Source organism: Saimiri boliviensis, chromosome 1, assembly GCF_048565385.1.
Source record: "Saimiri boliviensis isolate mSaiBol1 chromosome 1, mSaiBol1.pri, whole genome shotgun sequence".
In the NCBI taxonomy this organism is placed as follows: Eukaryota; Metazoa; Chordata; class Mammalia; order Primates; family Cebidae; genus Saimiri; species Saimiri boliviensis.
The window spans coordinates 76656229-76676400 of record NC_133449.1 but is presented as its reverse complement, the minus strand read 5'-3'; the positions used below and the strand labels follow the sequence as shown (position 1 = coordinate 76676400).

The following is a 20172-nucleotide window of genomic DNA, read 5'->3' as shown; positions in this document are numbered from 1 at the left end:
TACATTTTTAAAGACTTAAAATAAGTACTGATTTTAGACACTGTTAATGTTGTGCAAGGGCTAAGCATGTGAATCAACAGGACCTTTTCGGTTTGCTGTTTGTATATCCTATAGCATATAAAAAATTTTGGAAGTACAGGTTTCATTAACAGTAACTATCTCCAAGAGGAAGAGAGCAATTACAGTAGACTTTGATTTTCTACATCAGAGTGTAATATCTGAACTTTATAATATGTATTTGAATAAGATACACCACCACATTTGCTTTTTAAAAAATTTTATTTTTTTAAGTGATTAAAATTATAAGGCAGTATGAAGTTTCTGTGCAAAATAAAACAAGCTCCCTTCCATATTCATTAAAAACACAAGAAATTCTTCAAGTGGAATTTCCATAAATTCATAATCAAAATAAAGAATTTTGTAATGTCCAAACGTTTCAAATCATTGAAGTATGTTATTATAAGAAATGTATAAAATACCTTTACTATGTAATATTTCTTGATATTTTTAAAATGTCAATAAACTATCGATTTCAATATCAAATCAAACTAAGATCTGAAGTTGAAAAAAGCGACTAATTTTAACAATTTTTTTCAACACAGTTCTTAGTACTTTCACATTTGCTCATGATTTTTAACACACAGAATTTCTTAAAACTATCTACTCACCTTTCATTTCAGTCGATATATTCATAAATATTAATTTGCTTTATTTCTGTATTACACAGGTTATGTCTAAAATAATTATACAGATATTCATTAACAGAATTTTTTGGTCATGTTTCCATGGTAAATGGAAATTCAAAATTAAAATACTGTCTCCTAGTCCAGGAAGAAAAAAAAAACAGCAAATGAAACATATGACTCAACTTGATTCAACTATGAGATTATCTGATGTTCTTGGTAAGAGTTTTAGAGACTATTTTTAGTAGCGGTGTTTTGCATTTTTAATCAAAGTCAGCACTTTCTTAGAGATGGAATTCTGTCTAATGATTCTTATTCATGCGTATCTGCTCAAATTCTAATTATTATTAAAGCGGTGCAATATTTTTATCAGGAACCCATACTGCCTATTTCAAGGCAAAATGGTATATGTTTTTAATAAAAATTACTTCTGTTACTGACATTTCACTTTGGTAAATTACACTTTCTATGTGACCCCAACAAAAACTTAAGATTCACTTTTAGACTATTTCTGGAAATGCCAGGAATAAGAATGAAATTCATTCTAACAGTGTGATATTTTAAAAATTACCTTCTCCTAAACGCTTCCAGATGTGTCTTCAGCATAAGGAGTCCTCTTTCTATAACCATGAGACTTGAGTGTGATTCCTGTTCAAGACTGCTAGAAGCTATCATAAGACTCTCCATGCACTTACTAATAAATTCCTGCTCCTTCTCCAAACCCGTTTTACCTGAAAGCCAAATGTTTAGATACGTATATTAGCCTTATATTCTTGTTTAGCTATATCAAAGAAAAACTATGGTTTAACAAAACACCCTCACATAAAAGACAGTATTTCAAATCACTTACCATTAATATAATAGGAGTTAATATACTGGATAGCTGCTCGACTGACATCACCAGATTGTGCTCTTAAAGCAATGCCCCAAAATTGGTCCATACCACAGAGCTAAGAAAGAAAAATATGGTATCTCTAAATTCTGTTTGTCAAATGATGTAACTCACCTTAAGACTTAAGTATCAAGGGTAAAAATCATACAATATCCAAGAGTTTTAATCTTATAAAGTATTAATAAGGCAAATCCTATTATTCAGTTATTAAATAAAAAAGCCTTAAAAATTTCCTCAATTAATGAAATATACCTATACTAGTTCTAATATTTATACAGCAGCAAACCATATTTACATAATGTTTAACAAGTTGTAACTACATAGTAGGAAAATTCAAGTCCTTAAAAACATACTACAAAGGAATAAAACCAACTCAAATACAATAATCAGCACAATGCTTCAATGAATCCATCTAACTTATATTGAAAAAACCACTGCTTTCTTGCATTCACAGAAAATTAACAAGATATGCTAATTCAAGTTTCTCAAAAAAAAATTATTTTTATTTTTATTTTTGAGACAGAGACTCACTCTGTTGCCCAGGGTAGAGTACAGTGTCACAATCTTAGCTCACTGCAACCTCTGCCTCCCACTTTTCAAAGGATTCTCATGCCTTAACCTGTGGCTGGGATTACAGGTGTGCACCACCAGATCTAGCTAATCTTGTGTGTGTTTTTAGTAGAGAGAGGGTTTCTCCATGCTGGCCAGGCTGGTTTCAAACTCCTGACTTCAGTTGATTCGCCTGCCTCAGCCTCCCAAAGTGCTGGGATTACAGGCATAAGCCACCGTGTCCAGCCTCACTCTAATTTATAGTGTTAACTATGAGATGACAAAGAGAGTATTTTCACTGAAAACTATAGAAAAATTGGGGAGTGGAAGCTCCCAAAAGTTGGGCAGAGTGAAGAAAGGTATCCTAATAGGTAGCTGAACAACTTTAGTATTAGTATCACCTACTTTAAAACAGCAGTATTATTTCATAATATAGCATAACTACTTCTTAGGTGAATCAAGTATGTTTAGTTGTCTGAAATTACCAAACTGAAAACTATCATAATGGGATGGGCACAGTGGCTCACACCTGTAATTCCAGCACTTTGGGAGGCTGAGGCATGTGTGTTGCCTGAGCTCAGGAGTTGAAGAACAGCCCGGACAACAAGGTGAAACCCTATCTCTACATACATACATACATACATACACACATAGATACAGACCAGACAGACAGACAGACAGAGACAGACAGACATAAAATTAGCTTAGCATGGAGGAGGCACAGGTCTGTAATCTGAGCTACTCAAGAGGCTAAGGCCGGAGAATCGCTTGAACCTGGGAGGCAGAGGTTGCAGTTAGACAAGATTGTGCCACTGCACTCCAGCCTAGATGACAAAATTATCATAGTCATACTGAAGCAAGAGTTAGGACTAAAAAAATTCAAAAAACCTATTCAGACAAGAAAAGAAGGTAGTAAGAAGATAAAATAAAAGCATTTTAGGTACAGTTAAAATTATTCTGGCTGGGCACGGTGGCTCACATCTCTAATTGTAGCACTTTGGGAGGCCAAAAACGGCGAAAACCTTGAGGTCAAGGGTTCTAGATTAGTCAGGCCAACTCTACTAAAAACAGAAAAATTAGCTGGGCATGGTGGCACATGCCTGTTGTCCCAGCTACCCAGAAGGCTGAGGCAGGAGAATTGCTTGAACCTGGGAGGTTCAGTTGCAATGAGCTGAGACTGTGCCACTGTACTCCAGCCCAGAAGACAGAGTGAGACACTGTCTCAAAAAAATAATCATTATGGCCTGGCACAGTGACTCACCCCTGTAATCCCAGCATTTTAGGAAGCAAGACGGGTAGATCACCTGAGGTCAGGAGTTCAAGACCAGGCTGGCCAACATGGCAAAACCCCACCTCTACTAAAAATACGAATACTAGGCATGGTGGCACACCCCTGTAATCCCAACTCCTCAGGAAGCTGGGGCATGAGAATTGCTAGAACCTGGGAGGGGGAGGTTGCAGTGAGCTGAGATCATGCCACTGCACTCCAGCCTGGGTGCAGAGTTAGACTCCATCACAAAAAAAAATTTTTTTAATTATTCTTTCTCCTTTTTAAAAAACTTTCCCAAAACTTGCTAAGAGATCAAATTATTCTTTTATTCTTTTTTTTTTTGAAGATAGAGTCTTGCTCTGTTGCCCAGGCTGGGGTACAGTGGTGTGATCTCGGCTCACTGCAACCTCTACATCCCAGGTTCAAGTGATCTCTTCCCTCAGCCTCCCTAGTCGCTGGGATTACAGGTGCCCACCACCAGGTCCAGCTAATTGTTGTATTTTCAGTGGAGACTGGGTTTCACCATGTTGGTCAGGCTGATCCTGCCCTCAGGTGATCCTGCCCTTGTTGGCCTCCCAAAGTGTTGGGGATCACAGGAGTGAGCCACTGTGCCCAGCCAAAATTATTCTTTACCATACAAATTAACATCCCTTCTCTCTACCTTTCTCCTAATGCAACCAACACCAACTTGTTAAGAAAACTATTTAAAAAAAAAAAAAAAGGATTACTACATCAAAGCTACTACTACCCAAGTGGAATGCCCAAAAAGGAAGACTGTCAAGTTAAGTCTCTGTTAGCAGAGTACAGGGATAATACATTCAACAATTCCTGGCAGCCAACAAGCCAGGTACATACAACTCTAAGCTAAAGAAGAGCCATTTGCTGGCAGCGCCCAGGTGCCGTAGCAGCCTTGAAGCTAAGAAGAGCCATTTGTGAGAGTTAATGAACTGATCATCATGCTCACAGTTAGAGATGACTCCCAGATGAGAGGTTACTTAAAGTAGCTTGGAATGAAATTGCCCAAGAGTAAGAAGCTAACAGCTTAGCTGAACCAAAAGGCATAAAATCATATCTGAGATAAATCAATCTTTTATTTGAAGTAAAATATCTGACTGTATTATCTAGGACACTCAAAGAACACTCGCATGGCCTCTTCTGATAAATCAAGAAACATGTAATGTGTTTTCACTAAGCACAATGAATGTTATCTTTGGTAATGAAAAATAAATTTCCTTTATAAAACTTTTGAAACCACAGAATAAAACCCAATTGGGCTCAGCATGTTGGCTTGTGCCTATAATTCCAGCACTTTGGGAGGCAGGTGAGCAGATCACTTGAGGTCAGGAATCCAAGACCAGTCTGAGTAACATAGTAAAACCCCATCTCTACCAAAAATACAAAAACCAGCTGGGCGTGGCAGCAGTACCTGTAATCCCAGCTACTTGGGAGGCTGAGGCTGGAGAACAGCTTGAATCTGGGAGGTGGGAGGTTGCAGTGAGCCAAGATCGCACCACTGCACTACATACAGCCTGAGCAACAGAGCAAGACTCCATCTCAAAACAAACAAACCCAATTGCATTGCACAATTCTATGCTCTGTAGAAAAATATTTTGGTAACCTAATTTGATAATCTAATTTGAGGAATAAAGTTGACTAATAAAGTAAATCTAAATCCATACCTCAGAATTTGAACCACCATCATAGGCACTGGTAGCCAATCGAGCCAAGTTACAGAGATGCTGAAACAGGTTTAAGCCAGTCATGCTAATTGTTTCAGGTTTTAGCTGGGGCATCTTTGGGAGGGTGGGGAAACATAAAACTAATTTAGTGTGATAATTAACAGATTTTATTTAAATAAACTTTACTGAAAACATTGTAGAAGAAAACAAATCAGCTTGAATTTTTAGTGATAATTCAAAAAAATAAAAATATAATAATTTGACTGGGCACGGTGGCTCAGCACTTTGGAGGGCCAAGGCAGGCGAATCACTTGAGCTCAGGAGTTTGAGACCAACCTGGGCAACATGGCAAAACCGCGTCCCTAAGAAAAATGCAAAAATCAGTTGGGTATGATGGTATATGGCTGTAGTCCCAACTACCCGGGAGGCTGTGGTGGGAGAATTGCTTGAGCCTGGGAGATCAAGGCTACAGTGAGACTAATAGCACCACTGCACTCCAGCCTTTGGGACAGAGCAAGCCCATCTCAAAAAAAAATAAAATAAAATGAAAAATTAAAAAAAAAATGTGTAATTTAATAAACATTTTATTCAGTTAATAACTGAAACCTGCTGATATAGGTTTCAATTTTCAAGATGTACAAAGACCCAAATCAGAGGACAAAAATAAAAACATCTATCATCCATTGTATAACTATACCATACAAAGTTATGGGAGGTATAGATGTGCAGTTTTTGTTAAAGTCAGGGGTTGAAATTTAAGATGGCAAAAGTTCTATTTGTAGCTCTGTCTTGGATCTATTAAGTGATTTAGTTTACACATACTAAAACTCATTCATATATATACTTAGTTCCAACATGGAGATAATGTCACATTTTGCAGAGAATCTTTATAATAAGCATAAAAATAAAGTCTATTCCATTTTTTTCACTCAGTTTCAAAATTCTAATGGGGATAGCTCATTAAGAAAAATGCCACCTGAGCTAACTGTGGCATGTGATAAAGAAGAACAAAAATTAGAACATCTTTACAATGACAAAACTTCTGAATATTCCTTCCCAGAATCTACACATTTGGAAACTGGCTTATCTTTGTCCAAAAGACTGACTGCAAAGACAGTCATTTAACTAAGGAAGAGTCACAGAAAGCAGTTCTCATACTTGTGGTTGTGGACACCACCCCTAAAAACTGGAGTACGATATAATTTTTAAAAACAAACAGAAAAACCCTCCACATTTCTAATTAGTGCTGCCTTCAAGAGTTATTCTGTTAGTTTAATTATTGTAGCTAACAGAACTTTTTTACGAATATAAACTATTAATTTAGATGTAAACAGTGTAAACAACAAAATCAAAGCACAATCTGACCAAAATTATTTTAGGATAGCTAAAAATCATTACATTTTGCTACTTTAAAAAAAAAAACAAACTGCCAAAAGGAAAAAAAAGCATTACAGAATTTGTATTTCAACAGAAAAAATGGGAACATGGAAAAATAACAAACTATGAGAATTGAAATTACCTTCTCCAGGAAAAGATGTTTGTAGGTTTCCATACCCATAGCATGTTGATCTTTACTTCGAACTTGATTTAAAAACCAATGGAGTGCATCATCATAACATTCAGAATCTTCTACTAGACAATGCCATAAGATGTCAACTTGCTCTAAACTTAACCCTAGATGAAAATTATAAATATTATACTTTATTAACTACACATAAAAAAATTACACTTCTCTTTGGCATATGTAAATACAGTTTAAGTCCTCACAACATATAGTTCTTGAAAATTGCAATTCTAATTGAAATGATGCATAAAACCAATTTTACCATACGTTAATTGATATAAAGAAGAGTTATGTTCCTATAGCATATTTATAATTATTAAAAAAAAAAAAAATCACAGCCGGACACAGTGGCTCATGCCTATAATCCCAGCACTTTAGGAGGCTGAGGTAGATGGACTGCCTAAGTTGAGGAGTTTGAGACCAGCCTGGCCAACCTGGTGAAACCCATTCTCTACTAAAATACAGAAAACTAGGCCGGGCACTGTAGCATGCGCCTATAGTCCCAGCTACATGGGAGGCTGAGACAGGAGAATTGCTTGAACCTAGAGGTGGAGGTTGTACTGAGCTGAGATTGCACAACTGCACTCCAGCCTGGACAAGAGAGTGAGACTCCATCTCACAAAATAAATTTTTAAAAATTACTAAACTTCCTTATTTAGAAGTTAACACTTTGAATATTAAATACTGGGATAAGTGTTATACATACACTTAAGAAAGATTAATAAAAACCACTAATATAGTCATTTATCCAATTTTTGGCAAATCAGTGGTGATAGATGAAATCAAGGACTCAATGGTTACAAAGTGAACACTGCAAGGTGCACTTCCTATCACCAGGCAGTTCAAACACAGTAAAATTTAAATTTAGTGGGCTCGCTTTTGTACATCATTTATGGCTATGCATTTGTATGAGTATCATAAAGTTTACAAATCACAATTTGTATTTCTTCATTTGCTCATTTTTCAACCCACTTATTCCAGCTCAGAGTTGTGGGTGGCCAAACCCTATCCCAGCATCTCAGGGACAAGGCAGTAACTAACCTTAACCAGGATGCCAACCTACTGCAGAGTATACTAATACACATGCCCACACTCATTCAGACTGGGATCATTTAGACATGTCAATGTATCTACAGTGGATGTCTCCGGGATGTGGGATGAAACCAGGATACCCAGAGAAAACTGATGGAGACATGGGGAGAATGTACAAATTCTGCAGAGGCATTGGCCCTGGCAGGGAATCAGTTTTTTTGCTCATTAATTTTAAAACGTTATTTGATGACCTACTATAGATTATGTGTAACGTGTATAAAATATTTACTATCGCATACAGGTGCAGTGGCTTACATATGTAATCCCAGCACTTTGGGAGGACAAGGTGGGTGGATCACCTAAGATCAGGAGTTCGGGACCAGCCTGGTGAACATGGTGAAACTTTGTCTCTACTAAAACTGCAAAAATCAGCCAGGCATAGTGGTGGGCACCTGTAATTCCAGCTCCTTGGGAGGATAAGGCACAAGAATAGCTGGAACCCAGCAGGCAGAGGTTGCAGTGAGGCAAGACCTCGCCACTGCACTCCAGCCTGGGCAACAAGAGCGAGACTTCATGTCCCAAAAAGAAAAAGTAGCTGGGCAGGGCACATACCTTTAGCCCTAGCTACTCAGGAAGCTGAGGTGGGAAGATTCCTCAAGCCCAGGAGTTCAAGGCTGCAGTGAGGTATGATCATGTCACTGCACTTCAGACTGACTGGATGACAGAGCAAGACTATCTCTTAAAAAGGAAGGAAGGGCCGGGCGCGGCAGCTCAAGCCTGTAATCCCAGCACTTTGGGAGGCTGAGGCGGGTGGATCACGTGGTCAAGAGATCGAGACCATCCTGGTCAACATGGTGAAACCCCGTCTCTACTAAAAATACAAAAAACTAGCCAGGCGTGGTGGCACGTGCCTGTAATCCCAGGTACTCAGGAGGCTGAGGCAGGAGAATTGCCTGAACCCAGGAGGCAGAGGTTGCAGTGAGCCGAGATCGTGCCATTGCACTCCAGCCTGGGTAACGAGCGAAACCCCGTCTCCAAAAAAAAAAAAAATGAAGGAAGGAGGGAAAGAGGGAAGGAAGGGAAAAAATAGAGAAAGAGAGAGAGGGAGGGAGGGAGGAAAAGTAAGGGAAAGAAAGGGAGAGAAAGAAAGAGAGGAAGGAAAGAAGGGAGGGAGGGAGGGAGAAAGGGAGAAGGGAGGGAAAGAAAGAGAAAGAGAAAAAGAGAAAGGAAAAGGAAAGAAAAGAAAGACAAATACAGCTGGGCACGGTGGCTTACACCTATAATCCCAGCACTTTAGGAGGCTAGGGTGGGCAAATCACAAGGTCAGGAGATCGAGACCATCCTGGCTAACATGGTGAAACCCTGTCTCTAATTAAAATACAAAAATTAACTGGGTGTGGTGGCACATGCCTGTAGTCCCAGCTACTCGGGAGGCTGAGGCAAGAGGATGGATGACCTGAACCTGAGAGGTGGAGGTTGCAGTGATCCGAGATCGCCTCACTGCACTCTAGCCTGGCAACAGAGCGAGACTCCATCTCATTGAAGAAGAAGAAGAAGAAGAAGAAGAAGAAGAAGAAGAAAAAAAAAAAACCTATCTCAATAGCTGTTTCTTGTTTTCCCATTTGTAAAATTTAAAATCATATTCATACAACATTTCTTCCTAAATGAATGTACCAGAAACACCAATAAGGCCAAAAACACAAAAGGAGATAGGTATCTTATAACCTTTTACAAATATTTAATAAGAAATTTCATATAATTTTCAAAATGTAGTTTAAGATAACTCATATGTAAATCACTTAAAAATATACAATTTACAAAGTATTCTAAAAGAACCCATTTAGGGAGAAAATTCTTCTACCTAAAACAAGAGCACAAGTGTATAATAGTAAAAATGATTAGGAAAGGTAATCCTAAACATTGAGGAATCAGAGGTAAGGTTTCAGTATTACAAATAGAGTGGATACTAAGTTCAAAGGTCATTCTCTGTATATAGGAGATAAGTAAGCACTGTTTTTGTAAACTATGAAAAAAGAACCCTTACGATGAAAAAAGCAAAAAGGAAACTAACTAACTGTCTGAAACAGACAACAACAACAAATCAGAGGACACTATTAGCTAAGGAGTTAGACTAATGAGAGAAGTCTGTATGGTACTCTGACCCAAGTATTAAAGGATTCCTGAGTGTGGCAGAAGACAGATGAACTTCTCAGAACAAAAGAGGAGGCATGATGGGCAATCGTTAAGTATGAATATGAAAAAAAAATAAGATAATCCAAAAGATTAGAACAAAAGCATCACAGAGATTCTGCAGTACATTTTAAGAGGTTCCAAACCCTGGGGTGGTGCCCTAGAACCAGAAGAGATATTATGGTATGGTACCATCAATAGAAATTTCTTTTTTCTTGGGAAAAGTAGACATGATGTCAAAATATTAAGAAAAATTCCTCAGAAATATTCAACCTAGTAGCAGCATCAGAAAAAAAAAGGTATCGTATCAGTTTCTCACTGAAACAGTTAATATGTAGATTATCTGTTCTAAATCTTGTGCCCATGGGGGCAAATATAAATAAACCAAAAACAACTCTGGTAAGTATATATCAGAACTTAAACATGTTAAGTAATTAAGGAGAACAAAATAAAGAGTATCCAGGTTAATTATAGTAAACTATATAATAAAATAGAAGTATATTCATAATTGGCTGAATTACCAGTCCACATTCAATAGGCAACTTACACTTTTGTTACTGTTCTAGGTTTTTTAAAAAATCTCTAGTTATTGTTCTATTGAAAATCAGTATTAACATATTGGGTGTAATTACATATAACTCTGGAGTAACTTTGTTATAGACAACAGGAACTGTGCCAATAAGAGAAGTATAGCCATGCACAGTGGTCTGAGGCCTGTAATCCTAGCACTTTGGGAAGCTGAGGCGGGAGGATTGCTTGAGCCCAGGAGTTTGGAGACTAGCCTGGGCAACATAATGAGACTCTATCTGTACACATAATTTAAAAATTAGCCAGGTACGGTGATGTGCACCTGTGGCCCTAGCTACCTGGGAGGCTGATGTAGGAGGATCACTTGGAGGGCAGGTGAAGTTGAGGGGAGAATAGCCACGATGTGGGAGAAGTGAAGTTTTAGATTTGATACTATCTGGACAGCAGCTATTGTCTATTACAAACTCAGAGAGATACACTGTGTATAATAAACATCAAACTTAATCTTCATAGTATCTGTGTTGACTATATGTATTTTAGTTTGACTTCTCCCCATAGACTGGTTTTGCCATATTTTAGATTACTTACTTCTTGAATGTTACCAGTCATAATGGGTCAATACATGACATTTGAGAAATTTCCTATCAAAAGCAAATAGCTTATTTTTTTGAAATCTGTTGTTATCACAGTGTTGATGCCATGTTACACATAGTTTGAACAGAAAAAAGAAGTAACAGACTTAACAATAAGATTAACACTATCTCAAGCACAAGTATGAACTTGAAAAGACGCATGACAACACCTAGGAAGACACCTACCAGGCTGACAACATATAACCATGGTTAAAGAAACAATGTCCTTCTAAAAAGTAAAGTTTGATACTGACACACAGAAAAAGAAGAATGTAGAGAGTAAGAGTACAGACAGTATATGAAGGAAAAAGCAGCTCTGGCTAACAGAAATCAAGCTTGTTCCACTCTCGTGAGACCACCTAACCACACGAATTTGGATACAGTACACAATCTGAATATAACAGATCAAGCTCTATTTTTTTTTTTTTTTTTTTTTTTTTTTTGAGACAGAGTTTCACTCTTGTTACCCAGGCTGGAGTGCAATGGCGCGATCTCGGCTCACCGCAACCTCCGCCTCCTGGGTTCAAGCAATTCTCCTGCCTCAACCTCCCGAGTAGCTGGGACTACAGGCACACACCACCATGCCCAGCTAATTTTTGTATTTTTAGTAGAGACGGGGTTTCACCTTGTTGACCAGGATGGTCTCGATCTCTTGATCTCATGATCCACCCGCCTCGGCCTCCCAAAGTGCTGGGATTACAGGCGTGAGCCACTGCACCCGGCCTTCAAGCTCTAATTTAAAAAATTCACTGTTAACAAAACTCAGTTTAAAGCAAAACTAAATTAACCTGGGGCCTCCAAGTGTCTCTACCACCCATAAAGCCAAGTAATTTTCAAAAGATTAGCCATGATAAATAATAAACAATACCTATCTCCAATCAAAAGGAAAACAAGAATATTATAGGCAAAAATAATAAAAGATGCAGTCGGCCAGGTGCACTGACTCATGTTGGTAATCCTAGCACTTTGGGAGGCCAAGACAGGACTGTCTGAGCCCATGAGTTCAAGACCAGCCTGGATAAACACAGTGAAACCCTAGCTCTATGCCAATTTTTAAAAAATCAGCTGTGTGTGGTGATGCGTAGTTCCAGTTACTCAGGAGGTTAAGGTGGGATGACTGCTTTGAGCTGGGGAGGTCAACAGCTGCAATGGGCTGTAATCACACCACTGCACTCCAGCCTGAGAGACAGTGTGAGATCTTTTCTTAAAAAAGAAAAAAAAGAGAAAAAAGGTCTTATAGAACAAAAAAAAATTTTTTAGTTTATTTAAAATGCAAACAACCTCAATTATTTTAATAAATTATCTGAATGTTGGTATAATTTGTAAATTTTTTTTTTTTTTTTTAATTGAGGCGGAGTTTCGCTCTTGTTACCCAGGCTGGAGTGCAATGGCGCGATCTCGGCTCACTGCAACCTCCACCTCCTGGGTTCAGGCAATTCTCCTGCCTCAGCCTCCTGAGTAGCTAGGATTACAGGCACGCACCACCATGCCCAGCTAATATTTGTAAATGTTTTAAGAATAATCACTCCAGCAGCTACAAAAAAGAATGAAATCATGTCCTTTGTAGCAACATAAATGGAGCTGGAGGACATTATTCCATTATTCTAAGTGAACTACTTCATAAACAAAAAACCAAATATCGCACATTCTTACTTGTTAGCAGGAACTAAACAATAGGTATACACGGACATAAAGATGGAACTAACAGACATCTCCAAAAGCAAGTACGGCAGGACGCGGGACAAGGGTTGAAAAATAATCTATTGGGTAGATTACTCAACCTATTACTCAAATGTCAACTATCTGAGTAACGTGTACACAGAAAGCCCAATCCTCACCAGTATGCAATAAACCCTGAAACAAACATACATGTACCCACTGACTCCAAAAAAAACAGAAAAAAAAAAAAAAAAAAAGCCACACTGCAGAAATCCAAAGTGAGAGTAAATTTAACTAGTTCTCCCAAGAGTCAAAACAGATTTTAAAATATGCTGATTAAAAAACTTACTGAAATGATCAGGTGATCCCAGAGTTGAAAATACACAAGTCAGGAATTGAAGTCGAACTTGAACTTCAGCACTATGGCTGTACCTATAATTTAAAAGTCATTAAAATAATTAAATATCCTATTTCTTAATTATTTTTAAAACTTTCGTGGTCCTATCGTAACTTATACCAAAAATTGTTTTAAAATAATTCAGATTTAATTATTTTAACTACATAACTTTAGTTACACAAAAAAAGTTCATAAAGACAAGAAACAAATTTAAACTAATAAATTATATTAATCTTGAAACTATAACAAAATTTACTTTCAAATTACATGAAGGTACACACTAATTCAACAGTGAAGCAAAGGAAGTATGTCATTTTAAAAGTAGGTAATATGCACATAAATTAGAATAGCCAACAAAAAACAATCTCTTCTTAAATAGTACAGGTTTCATATTATGGTCCCTGTAGTGGTAATATATTCTTTATCAAGAAACACTAATAGTATTTCCAAAATCCAGTTCATGAAAAATATAGCTGATACAAAAGTGGCACTTTTGAATATTATTTCAAATCTAAAATAATTATATTTCACATGTATGAAATTTGATGCTTAATATAAAAGTTGCTTTTGAAACTTTTAAAGTAGCTAGTGAGGCAGGGTAGGACACAGGTCTGAATAGACAAACAACAGACAATGTGGTCAGCCCAAACATCAGAAATAAGAGTTCTAGATGGAAAAGGAAGTCAGGGAAGGGTGCTGAAGAGTGGGGAAAAGGGAACATGTTTGGGGTGGCGGTGATCAAGTTTGCTTGTGTGTGTGTGTGTGTGTGTGTGTGTGTGTGTGTGCGCGCGTGCGCGCGCACATGTGTCTATCTGTCTATCAGAGTTTCACTGTTGTCCAGGCTGGAGTGCAGTGGCACAATTGCTGCTCACTGCAACCCCTGCCTCTTGGGTTCAAGCGATTTTTGTGCCTTAGCCTCCAGAGTAGCTAGGATTACAGGTGTGCAATATCACATCCAGTTAATTTTTGTTATTTTTATTACAGTAGAGATGGGGTTTCACCATGTTGGCCAGGCTGTCTCGAAGTCCTAAACTCAAGTCATCTGCCTGCCTTGGTCTCCCAAAGTGCTGGGATTACATGGGTCAGCATGCCTGGTCCAGTTTTGCATTTTAAAAGGATTGCTTTCCTTTAGCAACCCCAGTGAACTGCATATTGAACCGTGTCTATAATATCACATTCTAGTTCAAGTACTTGAGCACTCAATGAAACTAAGCCAATCCCAAGCTATTATCTCCATCTTATAGATCAAAAGGCAAACTGTAGATGAACTGCGCAAACTGCTTTGCCAACATAAGACAGTGGGTGATCTATGCTCTGATCTATAACCTAGGTAAGCAGAGGGTCAAAGGGCATCTTTTTTTTTTTCCTGGGGAAATGGAGTCTTGCTCTGTCACCCAGGTTGGAGTGCAGTGGCGTGATCTTGCCTCACCACAACCTCTGCCACCTGGGTTCAAGTGATTCTCCTGCCTCAGCCTCCCAAATAGCTGGGATTACAGGCACACCCCCACCACATCTAGCTAATTTTTTTTATTTTTAGTAGAAATAGGGTGTCACCATATTGGCCAGGCTGGTTTCGAACTCCTGATCTCTCAGGTGACCCGCCCACCTAGGCCTCCCAAAGTGCTGGAATTACAGGTGTGAGCCACCACACCTAGCCTGGGCATCTGAATTCAATGTCCTGTAATCCCTAAGTAAGTGCGAAATTTTAACAGCATCCCAAAATTAGCTTTCCAAAATTGCACTAAATTCACTACTAAAGTTTTAAAGCTTAAGTTTTCTGAAGATTGAGTTCACTGGACATACCTTTCGCTCTTTAAGGTCTCTTATTAACGCTGGCAAAGAAAAGATGAACTTTTTTGACTCACTAATGCTGCACTGACCTTAGTGAAAGTGAAAATATGTATGACGAGATGTTAACAGAAAGGAAATCTAGTAAGCAACTCTCAGACTCGAATGCAACCCAGATAAAATTCAAGAACAGCTTTTAAGGGCTTCTAGGCTTTTTAAGTTAAAGAACAAGAAATTTTGTAGCAGAGGCCTTGAGTATCAGTTCAAAAATGAGTTTTATGATCCATCAGCTCTACAATTTTACATTACTGTATTCCTCTTGCCCAGTCTAAGGAACATCAATCATAAACACACAAGGGGAATAAAGTTTGCCCTTTATCAAGTGCCTTTACATCTGGAATAATTTTTCCCCTATACTTGCATTCAGAATAAGACACTCATAACCCTGAAGACACAGGTATAGTCCCTTTATACTCCCTGCATTAGCTCCCATAGTATAACCCCTGATGCTGTACTCCAAAGATCTCTGCGAGCTCCATCCGGGTCCCATGAGCTGATGAAAACACTAGTCAGAAAAATTTCTTGGGATATCAGACAAAGATGGTATCAATATTGACAAATTCTCATGGACTTGTCTATGGCTTCTGCCATCACAGGAAATACAGGACAAAAATAGTCTCCCCAAAGATATAAAACTTTAGTAACAGATTACTGCCTTTAAAAAAAAAAAAAAAAAAATCTTTGTGGCCTCCACAGACAAGGTTTTCTCTAGAAAAAGAAATGAAATGAAATGGTCCTTTTAAGAAATGAAATACTGACCAGGTGCAGTGGCTCAACCCTGTATTCCTAGCACTTTGGAAGGCAAAGGCGGGTGGATTACCTGAGGTCAAGAGTTCAAAAACTGCCTGAAACCTTGTAGCTACTAAAAATACAAAACTTAGACGGGCATAGTGGCATGCACCTGTAATGAGCTACTCGGGAGACTGAGGCAGGAGAATCATCTGAACCCAGGAGGGGAAGGTTGTAGTGAGCTGAGATGACACTACTAATGCATTCAAGCCTGGGCAAAAGAGCCAACACTCTGTCTCAAAAGAAGAAATATTAATATAAAAGCAAAAAACACACAAAAATTACAAAATAAAAAAATAAAGTATTATCTTATATGTTACAAGAATCTTTTTCTCTCAGTGAAAAATTTCAGAACTTTCCTGTGTCTTTGTTTTGAGACAGAGTCTCACACTGTCGCCTAGGCTGGAGTGCAGTGGCGTGATCTCTGCTCACTGCAACCTCTGCCTCCCAGGTTCAAGTGATTCTCCTTGCCTCAGCCTCCCAAGTAGCTGGGATTACTGGCACCAATTTTTTTTGCATTTTTAGTAGCGACAGGGTTTAACCATGTTGGCCAGGCTGGTCTTGGAACTCCTGAACCTCAGGGTCTGCCTGCCTTCACCTCCCAAAGTGCTGGGATTACAGGCGTAATCTCTACTGGAAAAAGAAATATTGTATGCTTGAACAAACAGTAGCAAATGTACAATTGTTTTACCCCCTGAAAGAGTAGGTAAATTATATCAAATAGTCCAGAAAACATCTCTCTGTTCTAGGGTTTTATTCTCCTAGGACAGCAATCAGTAGACTGGAAAGATACTCTAGGATGCCCTAACAAAACATAAAACAGGCCAAGCGCAGTGGCTCACACCAGTAATTCCAGCACTTTGGGAGGCCAAGATGGGCAGCTCATCTGAGTTTGGGAGTTTGAGATCAGCCTGACCAACATGGAGAAACCCCATCTCTACTAAAAATACAAAATTAGCTGGGCATAGTGGCACATGCCTGTAATCCCAGCTACTAGGGAGGCTGAGGCAGGAGAATCACTTAAATCTGGGAGGAGGAGGTTGCGGGGAGCCGCAACTGTGCCACTGCACTCCAGCCTGGGCAAAAAGAGTAAAACTCCATCCCCAAAAATAAACAAACACATCTCCAAGGAGCCCTACTCCTCTTTTTCACCACTACTTTACCTCCGATTCCACCAACAAAGTAACTGCACTGTTGTCAATGCAGTGAACAACTAAGTCTCAGACCTATGTTCCTTTTTGACGCTTAGTGTTGGACTTTATGAGGATGATTCATTGTATGACTTCCACTCCCTTCTCTAAGCCCTTCATTCCTGCTCTTCAAGTCCACAGGCTTATGACTGTGGTGGGAGCTCTTTTATCACCTATTGTTTATTTCTTTGCTGTCAAGTAATGTGAACTCCCCGTCTCCTAATAAAAATGTAGGTCATATGTGGTTTTATTTCTGCTCTTTGTTGATCCTATTATTTTTACAGAGCACATACAGAATGTTCAGATTCAGTAGGCCACCATTATCCTCAAACTCTGCTTCAATAGGAATAATTAAAGGACACTGACTTGGAAGAACAGTTAGAATTTTAATGTAATTTTAAAAGAATACATCCTACAGGCTGGGCACGGTGGCTCACCCCTGTAATCCCAGCACTTTGGGAGGCCAAGGCGGACAGATCACAAGGTCAAGAGATCCAGACCATCCTGGCCAACATGGGGAAACCCCCATCTCTACTAAAAAATACAAAAATCAGCTAGGCATGGTGGTACGCGCCTGTAGTCCTAGCTACTTGGGAGGCTGAGGCAAGAGGATTGCTTGAACCCAGGAGGCAGAGTGCAGTGAGCCGAGATCATGTCACTGCACTCCAGCCTAGCGACAGAGCAAGACTCCATCTCAAAAACAAACAAACAAACAAAAAAATCCTATATAAAGGGAACTTTGTAAGCAAAGCTATGGAATACAGTAAATAGAAATACCTCAGAAATAACTTGATAAATTTGCAGAATGAGCTGCCTAAAAAAATTCAACAATAAAACTGGAAAGGTTAGTTGAATTTAGATCATAGCTCGCCCAGAATACTGAATTGAAGAGACTGGTATTTTATTTTTTATGCCATGAAAAATCTCTGGATAGGGTTAAGAGACAGAATTCTTGTATGTTTCATATGCTGTATTATTTGTTTTAATGAGGTAACTACAATTTATAATCTATATGCCAGGTGCGATTCACTGTATCATTTCATTATTACCAACACTTACAAATAATTGGAATCAGAGGGATAAATAGTTGAAATAAGATTAAAATAATACGTTAATCACCTAGAGCTAAGTCTGTATGATTCTCCAGCCCATGGACTTCCCACCAATGCCATATTGCCTTCCTAATTTGACAGATACAAGGAATGAACCAGCATATTAGAACACTGAGACAAGGAGACAAACCCAGAGGTAGTTATAAGGACAAAAGTCATGTTTGTGGAATGTCAACTTGTGGAAAGACATGGGGTATATTTTAACAAAAAGACAGGTAGAGAATAATGGCAGTATAATGTAGCATTTATGAACATAAATTCCATTAACAGAAACAGACTGTGTGAGCACAAAAGCTCATTCTATTCTTTATGAGTGATGTTGGACAAGTTCTCATTTAATAGCTTCAGCATACTCATTTGTAAAGTAAGACTGTCTCAAGTGGGCTGTTGTATATCTTAAAGTAGTTGGTATCTGGCACATTGGTAAATATCAATGAACACTGGCTCTCTTGTCATCATCACCACCACCTCCACCACCACCACCATCATCATCATCATTATTCTTGTTTGGAAATAAGAGTACAAGCAAGTCTCAAGTCTCAAGTTTTAGGCAAGGAGGAAGATAGCTGCACCCTAAAGGACACAGTAAAAATAAAATCTGGAGAAGTAACTGATTTGTACAGGTAAGTAAGTAAATTTATTTTTAGAAGTGAGTAAGTATGCTTTAAAGGTCTATGACTTTTCTGAATACTTCTACAGTCTGCTCAGTTTCCACCTTTGTGGAGGTTTTCTATGTGATTTTCTTAATCACACTGTGACTCCTTTTCTTCACTGATGTGCCAGTAGTGGCACTTAACTGGTTTCCTCAACATGGACATCAGTCCACAACAGTCGGCTCACTAGCAGAAATCTGAATTTCACATGCAACTCCTTATAAGAAGCTTCAAATACAGCTCTACCACCACCAGTCCATTTCTATCAATTCTTGTCCCAAATCACTTGAATATATCCACAGAATATTTTGATATATGAGAAAACATTAATGATATGACCAGTTTTAAAACTTCCACACATCCTAAACTTTCTAATACTAGAACGCAATTGTAAAAAAAAGTTTTAAATTAGCTGTACGTAAATATATTATTTTTGAAGTAAATATTTATAAATTTTAGAATCAATGTTCTAACATGCTAAGAAAAGCATACCAATGGTTTCTGAAAAAATACTTTTCTTTTTGACTCCCAAAAACAGCACCTTTGAACAAATCTCAATAGTGAAGGTTAACTAACCCCCAAAAGTGATTCCGCTATATTTACCTAAGAATTTAAGAGTGATCTCCTAAGTATCTTTCAGCTTAAAAAGTTCTAGCAGACTTTTCATAACGTTATAAAGTTTTCTGTTACAATTATTCAAAATGCTGGAAAACTACCTTTCAAAGGAAAGACAAGCCACACAAACATATTTAACCCAGTTGAGAGGAACTTACAGTGCATGTTTTTGCCTTCCTTCTCTCACAGTTTGAATGTAGTATACCAAATTATCAAAGAAAAGCTTCATCATGTTCAGTTCTTTTTCTGCCCACCTGGCCCAAATCAAAGAAAAAATAATTTTAAAGTGGACAGGGTAAGAGAATACATCCATGCTGTGACAGTAAATATGCCAATCTAAAAAGTCTTCAAATGTAAAATTTTTAAGTTCCCCAAAAATATACAACTTTTATTTATATTTGAATGGTGAAAAGATATAAAGCAATGTTCATTTTTATGAATTTAAAGTACCTTTATAAGTCTTTAACCTCAAAATATTCAGTGTCTGTGAAAGTGCTAATATAAATAAATGACTAATTTGAGTTAATATTAAAAGTAGCATAATACCATTTCATATAAGGAAATACTATGTGCTTTGGTCATTACTTAGCAGAATACTGGCATATAGAAGGCATACAATAAACTTACTGCATATATCTTTTGTGACTAATTTGCTTATTTTTAAACAAATTTTTTTTAAAAAATCAAATACCCAGCACTGAGTTGTAAAATAACCTAGAAGTACTAAAATAAAAATAGTGGCATATACATTCAGAAATCCCAGGGTCCATAACTTCCCTAATTAACATATAATGTATTTCATGCAAAACCTACTAGCGATTTATCTGCTAAACTGTACAGATGTAGAAGTATTAAAACTCTAAAAGTTCCAACATAATTTACATCATGTT

The 20172-nt window shown here is 37.9% G+C and overlaps 1 protein-coding gene across 3 annotated transcripts in view; it reads right to left on the bottom strand.

Moving 5' to 3' along the window:
• USP34 (ubiquitin specific peptidase 34) overlaps positions 1-20172 on the bottom strand; it is a 301960-nt gene that overhangs the window by 128094 nt on the left and 153694 nt on the right. For all 3 annotated transcript variants that reach the window (XM_039476272.2, XM_074399446.1, XM_074399451.1), the window contains exons 20-25: positions 19441-19536; positions 13028-13110; positions 6593-6747; positions 5074-5187; positions 1534-1633; positions 1255-1414 (exon numbers count right to left, since the gene is read on the bottom strand). In XM_039476272.2, the coding sequence (XP_039332206.1) occupies positions 1255-1414; positions 1534-1633; positions 5074-5187; positions 6593-6747; positions 13028-13110; positions 19441-19536 (708 nt within the window). The remainder of the gene's footprint in view (positions 1-1254; positions 1415-1533; positions 1634-5073; positions 5188-6592; positions 6748-13027; positions 13111-19440; positions 19537-20172) is intronic.